Below are 15680 nucleotides of genomic sequence, written 5' to 3'. Positions count from 1 at the left end.
ATCATAATTACAAACCCCAATCCTATTCACTCAGTAAGGACATGTTGTCAAAAGAAGGGGTTCTTATAGCTTAGAACCTTTTTCATTTTTTTTTCCCTAATAAATGGTCACAGAAAATACTAGTTGCTAAATTTTTAGGCAATTCAGTAACATTATTTCTTTTTATCTCCCAAAACACAGACATCCCTCAATGGATAGTCATATGTAATACTTATAGGCTTTAAAATTATGTTCATAGTATAGTACAGTTGAACTTCTCACCCGTAAAACTAAATAAACCTGCCAATTGAAACTACTACTCATTTTTAGTGTTAGAAGTTATGCTCATTTTTTTATTCACCTCTCTACTCCCATCCCTTCCACTCAAGCAAAGGAACACTCATCTTAGAAAGTGAAGTGAAAGTGCTAATTGCTCAGTCATGTCCAACTCTTTGTGCCCCTATGGACTGTAGCCTGCCACGCTCCTCTGTCCATGGAATTCTCCAGGTAGGAATACTGGAGTGGGTTGCCATTCCTTTCTCCAGGGGATCTTCCCGACCCAGAGATAGAACCTGGGTTTGCTGCACTGCAGGCAGTCTCTTTACAGTCTAAGTCACCTGTGTCTAATATGCAGCTGTTGGTCAGAATGTGTTTTTATGGGATGGTTGATAAAAACAAAGTAAGCATCATGCTCAATGCCATAAGGTATTTTGTGAACAGTCTTGACTCTTAACTTTTTTGGTGAAATGTGAGCAATCTATCAAAGGGTACTATTTAAGCGATTTCAAAATCTTTTAAAACAAAGAAGAGAATAAAATATTTTCAATAATGACATGTACCTCTGCTATTAATAGAATTGCTAGAATAAAAACATGGCATTGTTTTAAAAGTTTTCTGAAATCAGAATAAACTGCTGCTAAGTCGCGTCAGTCGTGTCTGACTGTGCGACCCCATAGATGGCAGCCCACCTGGCTCCCTTGTCCTTGGGATTCTCCAGGCAAGAACACTGGAGTGGGTTGCCATTTCCTTCTCCAATGCATGAAAGTGAAAAGTGAAAGTGAAATCGCTCAGTCGTGTCCAACTCTTAGCGACCCCATGGACTGCAGCCTACCAGGCTCCTCCATCCATGGGATTTTCCAGACAAGAGTACTGGAGTGGGGTGCCACTGCCTTCTCCGCAGAATAAACTAGTGATGTCTAAAACTTCTTTTTGCTCTTGAAGTTGCCTGTTGGGATCTCACAGCGTGAGATGGGAATTTATTTTTTCTTGGAGGTATTTAGATAATTATTACATGTTATCATTAGTACATTTTATGATCCCTGCCCCATTACTAATCCATGTCATATTGGATATTTATGTTTACTAAAACTGATTTTGTTTTTATTAATAGGATGGGTTTACTTTAGGCAATGCTTTACTGCATTAGTAATAACAATTTTACTTAAATATGGCTTTGGTGTACTCCTATGCAAATAATCTTTGAAATCCTAAGAGTCTTTTATTTTCCCAGTAGCCCAGTTCGAGAGTTTTTAATATTACATTGAATCATAACAAAACATGCTGGTTAGAGTCTAACTTAATACATGCAGCTTAATGTTAATTTTCCAACTTCAAATCAGAGATCTAACTATTCCAACATGACTATCTCAAGTGTGATTTTTGTTTTCAACTAATAAAGTCCACAGCTAGAGATTTCTGCATCATAAAAACCCAAAACTATGGAGTAAAAGAATTCAGCAAAAGAAATGGGATCTTTATATAACTAAAAAAATTCGTTGAGAAGAAAAATATCTATCAAGAAGTCTTGATGGTATCGAGCAGAAAGCAAAAATGGTGCAGGTGAATGCCCAAGTGACTGATGTGGGATTCATCATAACTATGTCTGTAATACAGCAAACATGCTTGATGAATATAATAAAAGGGTATGCTTAGGTCCGAAGTTCTTGAGGGAAGAGTTATCCATTTACATGGATAATAAGGGGGAAAAAACCTCAATAAGCAAAAGAAATCGCTTTAAAGTAAGAAACAAAACTAAATGTCACATTTCTTGCTTCACAATGGAACTTCTACTTCAAAATAAATTTCTTATAAATACCCTTGAGAAGGGGAACATACGGTTAATCATCAAAACAAGTATGTTACGATGGTAGAGACGGAAATGAAGCAGACAGTATCAAACTCCACTGGAGCTGAGACAAACAGAATTGGGTGATAAAAATCACAAGGGAATAAAGTTAGGCCTTCTGCAGTATTATAAAACTTGTCTTTCCTCTTAGAATGGTGAACACTCTGTAGGAATAAGTCAGAGCTATGGTTTACAATACTAAGGAATTAGCTGGCATCAAGTATCTGAATTTTACAAGTTTCAAAGCCTGCCAAAGTATGGTGATCTGGTAAAAGTCAATTATGACCAAAGTCGGTGCACATTCCAAGGCTGTATAGATTCTAACATCTGTATGTGCAGCGTGCATGCGCACCCTGCATCTCTTCAGGTGCCGCCAAAGGGAAATGCTGTGAATCAGGAGGAATAATTGCTTGTATAAGCTGATTAAAAAATTAAAAAGGAGAAAAATGCCTTTTTAAAGAAATGTGGCTAACGTGAATTCTGTTTTAAAAGCTATCGGGTTGATTGAGAGAGTATTGCTATTTTAATTTTTACTTTCCTTGTTTTCAAGATCTTGTCCTACATTTACAATCTACATATTTTAACATTTATGGATAAAAGTGAGAAACGTTAATTTCTTTTTGGAAGATAGGATGAGGTTACAACGTATAATTTTGAATGATAAAAGACATTCTCATAGGAACTGGTAAATGTTTTCAAACCAAATGGTAAAATAAGATTTCAATGACTCACATTATAATGAAAAAAAAAAATACAGTGGTCTTTTAGGTTGGTGCAATTCTTCTTTAAAGCTACATAATTTTTATGTGAGACAGAAAACTGAACTACATAATGCATTTCTACAATGCATATATTCATCAAAACCATTTACAAAATTATTACTTTCAGCATATTTTAAACTGATTCCTTAATAAATTATGTTTATGCAGTCAAAATAGCATTAACATTTACTATTAGTCACTTAATGGAAGTTAATGGTGAGCTTATAAATGAAGTGCTGCCTTACTTTGATACACTTTAAGAGCAACCAAAAATAAGAGATTCTTTCCCAGAGTTCTATGTATTTATAAAGCGCAAAATAAGCAATTTTAGCAATTCTCAAATGTAGTTCTTCCATGTGTATTTAATCCTAAATATACTTGTAGAAACAGAATATTTTTCTGCTAAGTCAGGTATGTCTAACTTATCCATTTTATGTTTAAAAACTATCCTGATTGAAGTATTCCATGCTTTATGAAAAGATAAAAAACAGTAAAGACATAGAAACAGTGTGAAGTGTTTTATTTTTAATATTCTTAGTGGAGGTTATTTTCAGTGACAATATCTCAAGTCTATAAAACAAAGCAAAAGGCACAAAACTAGAATAATTAAGTACTCATCCCCTGAAAATGAGTATATTACAGAATTAAGGACAGATAAATTTATAAATAAGAAATTCTCTATGAGATGGGATATTTTTAACAGAGATTATTGCAGAGAGATTGTTGCTCAGGAATTCTAGTGTGGGTCTACCAATTTTTCTCTAAAGCAAGGGGTGTTCTCCCAAAGTATTGCACAAAATTATCCCTCTTGATTTGTGCTGATCCATGAATGATAGATATATACTATAAAATGTTTGAAATAGAATGCAATAATGCTTTTCTATAATAAACAGAAAAATAAACTTAAAATTATAATATTTTATAAAGCTGTAAATAAAGCAAGATAATTTGCAGGAAATGTAGCAGTATTTTTAAAAGACCCTAGAGTCTAGAATCTAAGTTATTAACACTTAGCAAAATATCTCAAAATACAAAGATTAGCTTAGACATTTAAATATGATAAAGTTATGACTATAATAAAATATTAAGAAAGCTCAAATAAAAAAATTATTTGGGAGGAACTAATATAAGATTAGTTTTTTTGGAATTTAAAACAATAAAAAGTTATATTTCAAATAATAATAATGTACTGCTCTCCAACTGCCTAATATCTAAAAAGAGGACAAAGCAGGAAAAACGGAATGAATGTCAGTTAGCATTAAAAAAGAATCTGTGCAGTGAACTGTCAGATAAAATAATATTAATAATATATTCATATTTACTTTTAAGGCCATAATTATCTACTAACATAAATTTAATCTCATAAAAATTTATTTAGAAGCTCCACTTTTGATCAGTGTGAAATAAAGTTATAGCTAGGCTAATGTTCTATGTAGCATTTAATTTTAATTTTCTATTGTAAAAATCATATTAGTACATTGAAGCACTAAAATAGGCAATCAGCATCACAGTTTCAAATCCTTTTTGTTAACTGGTAGCTGTGGTGGAGCATGAAGCATCACTTTCTCCCAGTACTTTCATTTTAAACAAATCATCTTCATGTATAAAAATAGCAAACTACATTATCTTTTATACAAGATGTTTTCTGTTTCTTGTGTAGAAAAAGCTATATGTAGCTTTCCCTATAGCTTTGAGTACATTCTCTGGTAAAATATCATTCACAGAGACTCAAGATACAGTCTTCATCACCTTGATGCTTAAAATACACCACAAGCAAGAAAACTCAGGCTTAAATTTAAAAACTGGCAAAAATGGCCCGAAAGCTTAAGTGTAAGTGCTAATATTCTACACTGCCTCCAAGTTGAGAAGTAAAGTACTATGGTTTATCTTGTGGTTGTGACTTCATGAAATTTGATATAAAATCTTAATTCTAAAACTGATGATATATTAACTACTTTATTCATACTTACCAAACAAATCAGAATGAAAGATAGTTTAGTAGTAACTATAGTCCTGTAAACATCATTACTAAACCTTGGCTAGTTTTACATAGTAATTGCTAATTTACTTTATGCATTCTTTAGTTCAAGGCACAAAAACGCTTCCATGTCTACTTTATCATAAACAACTTAAAAAAAAAAACTAACTGTACTGGATATATTTTTACCAGATACATTGTTAGGTCTTGGCATATAAATATCAGTGGGCAGATTGACTTCATAGTTTAAGTCAGAAAGCGTTAATAGAGGAATTTTTAAAATGTCAATGTTTCTGCTCCTATTTCTAATTAGTTTCTGAGGATGGCGACAAATCCTTTACAAACTGACAAATTCCCTCTCATCAGACACGTTTATCTTACATTCTACAGAAAAAATAAAAAATACTATATCAGCCCGGTTATGGTAAGGGAACTGTCAAGATTTGAAACTTAGTAATAAACTGTAAAAATGTTTTCTTTTTCTTAAATACAGCTAAATGTGCCTCAAAGAAGAAAAAATTACTGCAATAACAGTTTCCAACACCCTAAAGAAAATATCTTATGATTTAAATTCTTATATTTATCATATAAAGAACTTGTAAAAACCTGTCATCACCACCTCTACTCAGAATAAGGCAAAATATTAATAAAACGTAAGGACTTCAAGATTCACTGTTCAGCAATAAAAGTGCTTTTTGTGTTCTCTTTTGGAAGGAGGAGTTAACTAGGAAGTTAAATAAACTTGGCGAAAAGTATTTCACTCTTCTGTAGATGTGAAAAATTATCTGGCCCAAGATAATATCTATAATCTATAATTTACTGGTGCAGGTAAGCTACTTTTTTCTTTATCCTTTCCCACATTCTTACTTAGATGCCTGGAAAGTTAGACCGAGAAATACAAACCTGTAAAGTATGTATGGCTCGTTTGTACCTCAAAGATATCACATAATATCCAAAAATCAATCTAAACTACTTTTTAATAGGATTTAAATGGTTAAGCAGTGGTTGTGCAAAATACAAGAAAGCAATGTGCTGAACACAGAAGGAAATGAGAAGAGTTATTTTCAAAGCTTGGGAAAACAGCCATAGAATATTACTTGTTCACTGATCATATTGCAGATTTTATGTAATTAATAAATAGATAGTAACAATTTGAGGTGCACTTCCCTTTTTCCCTTAGTTAATTTTTGTCTAACTTAAAATCATGTCTCTCACACAGCAGGCATAAGCATTTTGAATGCTTGTTTATACAGATTCGAAGACATTAATTTGTACATAAAATCTGCTTGAACGTCTTCATCTATTTGACATACAGAATCAGATTATTTTAATTTGCCAATCAGAGACGTATGCTTTTAAACAGACAGAATTTCATTGTGCTATGCACTTTCCACATAAAACTAATACCACATCTGCGGCATAATCTGTAACACGTAACACGGTGTTTTACACCCATGCCATTTACCCATTTCACTTCAGCAGTTTTTAAGTGTTGACGAACTACTTCTTGCCAAAGAAGCCATGTTATATACAACAAAACCTTCGGTTTAAATAAGGGATAAGCTTGTTGTTAACAACTTAGTTTGAAATGTTAACAACCCTTAGGCTGTTAACATAACAACTGGCCATTAATGCGGTAATGACCAATTTGAGAGGAAATTGCACTCTGAGAAATGAATATATTGGCAATCTGGACCAGGGTTTAAATTTGAAAGAGTTAAGATTAAAGAAAAAAAAGTAAAGATTAAAAGTTTGAGCTTATCAGAAATCAACTAAAAGTTGTATCACACAAAGCAGCAAATAGACTCTTTTAGAGATAAAGATTTCTGAGATTAAACACTATTTTGATAAATTCCCTTCAACAACACACTTACTTGAGACTATCAAATATCAGTTGAACAACTTATTTTTACTACCATAAGGAAGACGAAGACAATACAAGATTACTTTCTCTGCTCTCGACTTTGTTGACAACCGCAAAAGAGTTTCACTCAGGACACAGGTATTTCATTGGCAAATTTGTATTTTTGAGTTGAAAATAGCCAGAGATTTCAAAAGACTCTAAATTTGACTCAATTTTTGTCTTTATTGCCTATTAGAACACTTTAATCTTGCCTAGACTATATAAACTCCTTGTTTTCGAAAGTGTTTTTACACGAATCCACTGGAGATTCTGCAGTGGTAAACAAAAGTCAAAGACAGAATCCAAAAGCTTGTGGCTATTGGAAAGCAAGATAAAGCAAAACTAGGAAGCAATGTCAAGTCGCTAAAAGCAAATACACTCTGTGCAGAAATCAGGCTCTAATTCACAAAGAGCAGAAGAGAATTTTTTATTTGCAAGAGGAAAGTTCCAAGACTGCAGAGTCTACAAGAATTCATGGAATAGCTTAATTCTAATGATTAGTTGCAGTAGTTAGAGAACTCCTTCCCTAAAGCCACTTCCTATTTCCATGGCTGGGACCTTACATGTATTTTGTGCCCTTGGGACACAGAGAAGTGGCAGCAAGTGGTCATAATTAGTCAGGAGGCTGTCAGATGAAGCAGTCCTAAGAGGGGAGAGAGTAGAATCTGATAAACAGTACCAGGCTCACACTCTTGTAACGACCATTCATCAAACAATATGTTCTTCTATATAGAAACTGAATTGGACTGAAAATAACTGAATTATATATGAAGCAGCACCAAATTCCCTAGAAAACACCTCCCGAAATGACCAAGGAGTTTCTGCTGATTGATAAATTTTGTGTCATAAGAGAAAAAAATTCAAAATAAATCACTTAATGTCAGACTAGAAAAAGTGATTAATTGTATCAAATATGAAAACCCAAATGATGCCATATATCATTTCTCTAATTTGATAGATCCTGCTTTATTAATATAAGTAATTTGCAGCTGAATGAAGTCACAAAGTCCCCTGAAAAGCAAAATAATTTTTCTTAAACATTTAAGTCCATGTGTAGAGTACTAAATGCTAGAAGATTAACCTGCTTCATAGCTTCAGAAGCAAGAACAGCTGCGTTGTCCTGAAACTATTCAGATGTTTATAGGTTGGAGAGTGGCTATCATTTCCCTATAATGACGGAGGTCTTTACTTTGTTGTTTTCCATAAAGCTACTGCAAGTCTTGAGGCAGACGAACATTCAAATGCTATCTTTGCGAAGATCACTTGGAACGCCCTGGGGTTTGCGAGCAGGGGGAGGTATATTCACACTTGGAGGAAGTTTTCAACATTCTACTAAAGATCCTTCTAATAAATACCAGATAAGAGTTTCAAATCAACTTTCTCTGACAAATCTGAAACAGAAAGATCACGGAATCACTTTGTGCTATGCTCAGCCTGACCCTGTCACTTTCCTGCTAAGAAAACTTGTATGCTGATTCATACCGAACACCTTGACATGAACTGGAGGTTGGTTCACTTATCCCCAGGTAGGAGCATCAGGCAAGGCAAACAGAAAGACTTTGAGATACTGTGTTTTCCTGACCATGACTCAAGCCCTCGTTTGTGCCACAGACATAGTGCGCTGAAGGCTGCCAGGTGGACATCTTTCAGGAATAGAAGCTGGCAGGAAAGACACAAAACGCACAAGTACACTTACAGAAATATTTTAAAAGGAATCCAGTGATCACTGGTGTGCAAGGCGAATTCCTACCTCAGATAGTCTCTGCGACAAAGGATAAGGTTAGCTTTTGTGTACAGGGTAGAACCCACTTCTCCCAAACGGCAGTCACAGCAGGCACACTTCAGGCAGTCCTCATGCCAGTATTTGTCCAATGCCTTTAGCAGATACCGGTCCTTGATCTTTCGGTTGCAGCCAGCACAACCTTTCGGCTTGGTGTCTGGCTGGACTGAGAGCATTTGTATACCTGAAGGAAGACAAGAACAAAAAAGAGAGCTGAGACTTCAAAAATGAAGAGGTGTCCGAAGACCTCCATTAAGTTAAACATTTCTGATTGCCGTTTTCAAGGAGTGTTAGACTTTCGGCTTCCCTCGTGGCTCAGATGGCAAAATACCTGCCTATAATGTAGGAGACCTGGGTTCGATCCCTGGGTTGGGAAGATCCCCTGGAGAACAGAATGGCTACCCATGCCAGTACTCTTGCCTGGAGAATCTCATGGTCAGTGGAGCCTGGCTGAATGACTAACATATGACTGAGTGGCTAACATATGAATATACAGAAATTGAAATAAATTTTGAAAAGAAAGAGGTTCAAACTTTGTTAAGTGTCTTTGTTAAATCATTCATGAAGTTACACCTATAAAGTAGCAAAAACAATTAACTCATCTTATACCTGGTAAGATGATATCATTTACATGAACTAATAGTAAATAATTTTCTATTGGTATAGTTTTCTACATAGGGAAGTTCCTTTCAGGAGAAAATAGGAGTCAATGGTTAACAATCTAGAAAAAAGTTATTTAACAGACTAATCTGTGTACACACTGTAGGAGTCAAGAATGAGTTGGTGGAAGGAAAGTTCATTTTTATGGGATACACTAACCTCACTTAGCAGTAGAGATGTTTATACTTAAGCCTAAGTGCAGTCACCCAAAAAGTTCACCAATCCTATAATACTTATTTACATCCAAATACTTCCCTCTATGTCCTTGATATTTCCAAGCATTCATTATGTTAAAAATTTTCAAAATGCATTGACACTCACAAGCATTGATCCATGCATCTCTTAGTGGCAGATCATCTAACTATAGGCTATATACTTTTATATAAAATTAAACTATAGGATTAAGTAATTTATTATCATAAACATGCACTTATTTTACAAAGCAAAGAAAAAACAACAGAAGACAAAGTTTCAATATATATAAAGTTACACAAACATCCACAGGCAAATATATATTATATACATATATTACACACTACACACATGCTAAACTAGACACAGGGACATTTATACATTTTAGAGACATATTTCCATATCATAAATAAGGAGATGAATTGAATTCTCTGGTTAATACAACTTGATCAAATTTTTTTTCCAGTGAAAGGATATTTGCCTTCTAGTTTCTTCTTTCTTAAATGTCAAACACTCAGTTTTTCAAAAAGCTGAACAAATTATTCACAGTTGCATACATATCAACGCATTTTAAGTACTCTAAACTACTGATTCCAATTTCTTTTATTTTACAAATTATGATAGTGTGAGAGGTTCAGCGACTGGTTCAAAGCGGAATGACACTTCAGCCCAAACTTGATGGCCTTCTTACAATCCAGAGATACCAATGCTATATCATGCCTCCTCTGTTAGTCAGAAAGTTTTAAACTTGGACACAGAAGGACACAAAACACTAAATGTGTCTGCAATTGAAACAATATCAAGAAAGAAATACCAAGCCTTAATCTAGAGCATTATCGGTGTGTTCCCTGCTCCCAAACAGCTAAACCTTTCTCGGTTACCTCTGATGCCTGATGATAAAGACTTTACCTTTATTATCTTCACTATCTTTTTCTTTTTTAATCACACTAAGAGACAACAAGACACCATACCCTCACAGCAGAATAACTTTTCTAACTATAAATGATACATGCATTTCACATAATAGCATTATGATGTTGAATTTCCATTAGAAAATAGCTTCTCTGGTTGAGTGACGGAGCAGGGACCAGCAGCTAAGCATCAGAGTAGCTGCTTTTTCTGCATGAGATGCACAGCCGTGGTCCTTGGATCTGCAGATTAGTAGCTGGATTTGTACAGAGGAGCAGGTGGTATTCCTATAGCCAGCTTTCTACTCCTTTCTTTGAAGGAGCTCGGGGTCTAGTGTAGATTAATCATAACCCTTGATAGTGCTGCTAAATCTCACTCTCTAGAACTTCTAACAAATGAAGTTTCTTTGATCACAACTAGTTAACCGTCTTCTCGCAAGGTTCCACAAGGAATGAATCCCATTAATTACAGTACAGAACATACCTAAGTGCCTCTTAACCGTCTTCCTGGGGGAAGGAAAAACTGTGATATACTAAATGACAGCCTGGATTTCATGATTGAGAACACCGAGAGGTATGTTTAAAGCAGCTAGTCTAATTACCCAATTTATAAGGCTATTGTTTTTTTTCATATCATCAAGCTGAAAATGTTTTGATCCAAATCCTTCTTAGTTGTAGCTAAGCTCTGTTTCTCTGAGCTGTGTTCTCATCACCAAGTGTGGAAGGTCAACTATCTTTATTCACGACGCTTTGCGAACAAGACAGGAGATACCAACATTTGGCACAAGCAACACCACCCTGCTTGTCCTCACAAAATGTTTTTGTTGGGTTGACATTTTAATTTAGCACTCAGAGGCCAATTAATATTTGAAACTCTTACAGAATTCTGTTTGGCCTTGGGCATAGAAGGAGTTTGAGATTTTTACACTCCATCCTGGTACCTTCGTGTCAAAAACAACGTCACGTTACTCTTGAAAAGGAAATCATTTTCGATACTCTGCAAGTTAACAGTTGTTGAAAAAAACGACTATTTTGCAGTCACCACGTTACCCTGTACCAAACAGGCATGAACCAGCCGGCAGCCTCCCTTCAGCATCCGGCAGAACGCGTCTGGCTAAGAGTTATGTGTTCAGAGCTGAGAAACATTTTGCAAGTTGCTTATAGCACATCAGGACCCGTAACTAGTTTTAGATTGGCATGTAAATTGTTCTGAGAGAAATTCTTATTGCCTCTGAGACCTTGCCATTCTGAGTTATTTGACAGTTTAAGGGAAATCATAATTTTTAAAAAAGACATAAATAATAGCCTGTGCAGTGTGGTGTGCAGAAATAAGTAGAACCATTTCATTTAAACTCTGGTGAGCTTTTAATTGCCTGGATTGCATTGTGAGGCAGCCTAACGCTTGATTAACTCCATTATGTCCCCTTGTTCTGTGCCATTCATCCGCGCAGTCTCAGCTTCAGTAGTTAACACAACAAAGTAACCACAACTCCACAACACGCTGGGGTTAAAAAAAAATCATAATAAAAGATCTGCAGCACTTAGACCCAGTCTTCTATATTTTTGGACTGACTACACCGCAGTGAGTGGAAAACATTTTGTCCCCGTCGGAAGATGCACAGAGATCAATTTGGGAAAAGGAGCGGGAAGGGGGAATCCATTAAAGGGGGTTGGCAGCATTGAGGTGCCTCAGGAAGATTCGAAAATGGGAATGCAGGTTCTGCAGCTGGGAGCAGTGACACAGATTAAAAGAATTTGGCCAACACCGGCCATTCGATTGCCAAGAGGTACCAAACAAAAGATTTTCTCTCCTCCTGCCCATCTTCATCCTCTCCCCAGCCCCGGCCCCGATTAGAGAACTGGATTGGGCCTAAAAGCTTGTTTCTCTCTGTTCACTGGCCCAGAGCGTCCCTACAGGCTGTAACCCCCTAAGGGACAACAATGCAAATAGATGTCCCCAGATCTCAGGAGCTGGAGCTGCTTAACTCTGTTCTGCCCCTTCAACTCCCAACCCTCCCCTCCCCATCCTTCCACCACCACCCCCTCCCCTTTTTGAGCAATGGAGCTGGGAACCAATTTGATTCCCTTTTTCTCCAATGCAGCTGCAAGGCTCAGAGATACTGACATTTTTCCACTCTTATCAGTTTAATTACAGTTACCATGGCAGCAAAGTGCTAGTGCTTGGCAAAGGCCAACAAGAGATTTGCAAGACTGGGTTCAATTTTGATGCAGCTCACATGCAAAATAAAAAAAAAAAAAATAAGAAACATACATACACTCTAACAAAGAATCCCTTGAGGAGTTTATGTTCCAGCCTTTTGTGGTAGTGTCTCTGCCGCCACACAAGGATGCTTTGCAAAGAATGTAGCAGTTATTTGTTGCACCTAGCAAGATTAATTGGTTTAAGCAGCCGTCTTTCAAAGCAGTTACAAACAATAATATTTCAGATCTTTTCCAAGAGACACAAAAGCCGCGGAAGGGCAAGAAGGCTTTGGAGCAGCAGAGAGTGCCGAGCGCCGGCAAAGTGCATCTATGATAGATTGTAACCTTACCAAAACTTTTCTCCTTTTTCTGCATGAGTTGACTGAGGCGTGCCTGAGTTGCCGCAGCTTCGCATGGAGCACCCAGCCCAGAGGTAGAAGTGGTAGGGGGTTTCCCTCGGATTTAGCTCAAGTGCGGACCCGGTGCGCAGCCTACACCCGCCGAGGACCGACTATTGTGAAGCCCACTTTGGGAGCGGGTCGGAGCGGGCGGCGGGCGTGTGGGGGTGGGGGAAGGGATGAGGGCGGCCAGACGAGATGCGGCGCACACCCGGAGCCCCTCGCCGGTGGCGGCGTACAAAATGATGGCGAATGACAAAGCCACAAGCTTCCCTAACTCTGCCCGTAATCCCAAATCCCAGCGGCCCCTTTTAGCTTCGTGGTAACAAATGGATTTGATTAAACTGTCACATGCAGCGTTAGCATAGCATATCATGTTCAATATGAAAAAGATCATAAATCTGACTTGTATTTCATAACAGCAATCTGGGTAGCCCCCGTAAAATAAAATGTGCCGCAGCAGTTTGAATTTCCATCGATTAGGACAGGGGCACCTCGCTCCAAGGATCCCCTCTCTTCTCGACACTTCTTCCCAACCTCCCCCTACACCACTCCCCCCTCCCCCCAGACATTCACTTTTCCATCTGGTAGGAACAGTATTTTTGTTACAATGGTACAGTGGACTGGAGGCAGAAGTGGCCTCAGGAACCCAAAGATGGTCATTTCAGTTCATGGGGGAGGGAGGTGATGAATTTCAGAAACTAAGGTCAAAGGGTGGGGGGTATCCGGAACCCACCTAAGACTGCATTCCCTTCCTACGGGCCGGGCCAGGGCAAGCATGTCCTCTCAAACTCTCCCAGCCTCTGTCTCCCCGGGTGTCGGGGGGCTGGGGTTGGGGGTGTAAATGCCGCAGTTGCTCGGGAACTTTGACTATTATCCACTCGAGTCGTAGTTGAGACGTTCCGCGCCGCAGCCGCTCGGCTCTCCCCGCCTTCCAGCCCCATCTTCCGCCCGCATCTATTTCATGTCTCATCATAAAAATAATGAAGCCTCACATGATTTAAACAAAACCGTCTCAGCAGAGCTGCAGCCCGAGTGAAAGTTGCAGTGCGGAGCCGGGCTGCAGCTCCAGTTTATGCCTCATTAGGAGAGGCTGGGGAAGAAAAAAAAAAAAAAAACCACATCCGCACACGCACGCGCGCACCCGCAGACACACACACACAACCACAAATAAGCTGCCGCGTGTGCATCCAGTTGCTGCACTTACCTTCTCAATTAAGCGATACAGGGGGAGGCCGTTCAGAAAGCACAGTGGCTGCTTTGTAGCTCTTCTCCTTGGGAAAGGTCAAAAAGAAGCATTGTTTGAAAAAAAAAAAAAAGGAGGGGGAGGGAGGAATTTTTTTTTTTTTTTTAAGTTTAAAATAATGAGGTCCTCCAGGATCCGCCGAGCAATGGTGTTGACCGCATCTGAGCCACAGGTGTCCTCCTTTTAGGCAACTGCAGTCCGAAGCTGTCTCTCTCTTTCTGTCCTGGCTCAACACAACTTACCCCGGCAGCACGCGAGGAGCCGAGCTGAAGCAGCCCCGGCTCTCAGCTGCAAAATGCAATCCCTTCCCAGCCAGACCTAATACAGCCCAAGAAAAGGTCACTCAGTTATTACTGAGCCGGCGGAGCCCAGGCAGCGCTTGTCAAGACCACAGAGAAGCAGCTCCCTTCCGATTTAAGACTATTTACCTCTCGCCCCCACCCCTCCCCTCTCCTCTCCCTTTCCTTCTCTCCCTCCCTCTCTCGCTGGCTCCCTCGCTCGCTCTCGGTTGCCTGTTCTGCAGCTCAGTCAAGTAACAGCCGCCCTCGGAAAGTGCAAAGCAGCCACAAGACAGATCGGGCTTTGTTGCTAATTTCCCAGGGTGAAAATTTACAAGCCTGCGAGTTGCAGTCAGCATCACCCCACGCATATGCTGCTCGCCAACGCTGAGGACGACCCACCCCCCCTCCAACACCCTTTCCCGGGGCGCACAGAATGTGACCTCGGCTGGAGTCGACTTGGAGGGGTTGTGGGGAGGAGGACAGACCCTACCTCCTGGTCCCGTCCAAAAGAAGTCCTGCGACAGAGCTCCGGAGGCAAAGGGTAGGGATCCTAAAATAACCGGGGCATTTTTGGAATAGGTGGCCACGTTGAAAGCAAACTGTCTTCCAAAGCCAGTTCTGAAGCTGCCAATTATGGAAATTAAAATAAAAGCCAGGGAATCAAACTGCTAGCAGAATACACTGGGAGAGCGAGCAACCCTCCCCTTGGAGAAACGTCTGGGGGTGGCTGCAGTCGCCTGGTTCTCTGACTTCTGTTCATGAAAGTCGCTCCAAAGTCGCTGCTCCGCAGGGCAGGTCTGCCACACAAGCCGGGTCCAGAGATGCCACGCTCCCCTCTCCTCCTGTGGCCCAAGAACCAAACTGTGAACTTGTTCCGCCCTAACTGATACTGAACCCCTTTCCACCCTCACGGAACACTTCCTGCAATTACTTGAATTCCTCACAATTTAAAACTCACACGGTAGAATGAAAAACACCCGAGAGCACCTAGAAACTTGATTTTAGACTAACTTGGTCAAAAAAGTGTCTTCAGCATCACTGCCTGGTCTTCATAGACTGGTTTTAGAGGCCTGGAAAGATTTCTTTTTCTCCTTGAAAAAGGTCCCCTTCTTCCCTAGCCTCCTCTTCTCTTAACTTTACTTTGCATGCCAGCTTTAAAATATCTTATATATTTTTCTAAGTTTTCCAACTTCAAAGTCATCCTTTTTTTTTTTTTTGGCAGCTATCATAGCATCCCCACCAGATTTTAAAAAGCCCTGTCAAAGGT

The 15680-nt window shown here is 38.8% G+C and overlaps 1 protein-coding gene across 3 annotated transcripts in view; it reads right to left on the bottom strand.

Annotated features, from left to right (window-relative positions):
• Positions 1–15680, bottom strand: part of LMO3 (LIM domain only 3) — a 64876-nt gene that overhangs the window by 46581 nt on the left and 2615 nt on the right. Inside the window, exons 1-3 of one of the 3 annotated variants that reach the window (XM_027967835.2) lie at positions 14904–14943; positions 14094–14160; positions 8497–8710 (exon numbers count right to left, since the gene is read on the bottom strand). In XM_027967835.2, coding sequence (XP_027823636.1) covers positions 8497–8702 — 206 coding nt within the window. In that variant the 5' untranslated portion in view covers positions 8703–8710; positions 14094–14160; positions 14904–14943. Of the gene's footprint in view, positions 1–8496; positions 8711–12838; positions 13002–14093; positions 14161–14903; positions 14944–15680 lie in introns of those variants that run through there. The other 2 variants (XM_004006812.5, XM_042247479.2) reach the window with 2 other exon arrangements.

This window comes from Ovis aries, chromosome 3 (genome assembly GCF_016772045.2).
Source record: "Ovis aries strain OAR_USU_Benz2616 breed Rambouillet chromosome 3, ARS-UI_Ramb_v3.0, whole genome shotgun sequence".
NCBI lineage: Eukaryota > Metazoa > Chordata > Mammalia > Artiodactyla > Bovidae > Ovis > Ovis aries.
This window is presented reverse-complemented; position numbering and strand designations above follow the sequence as displayed.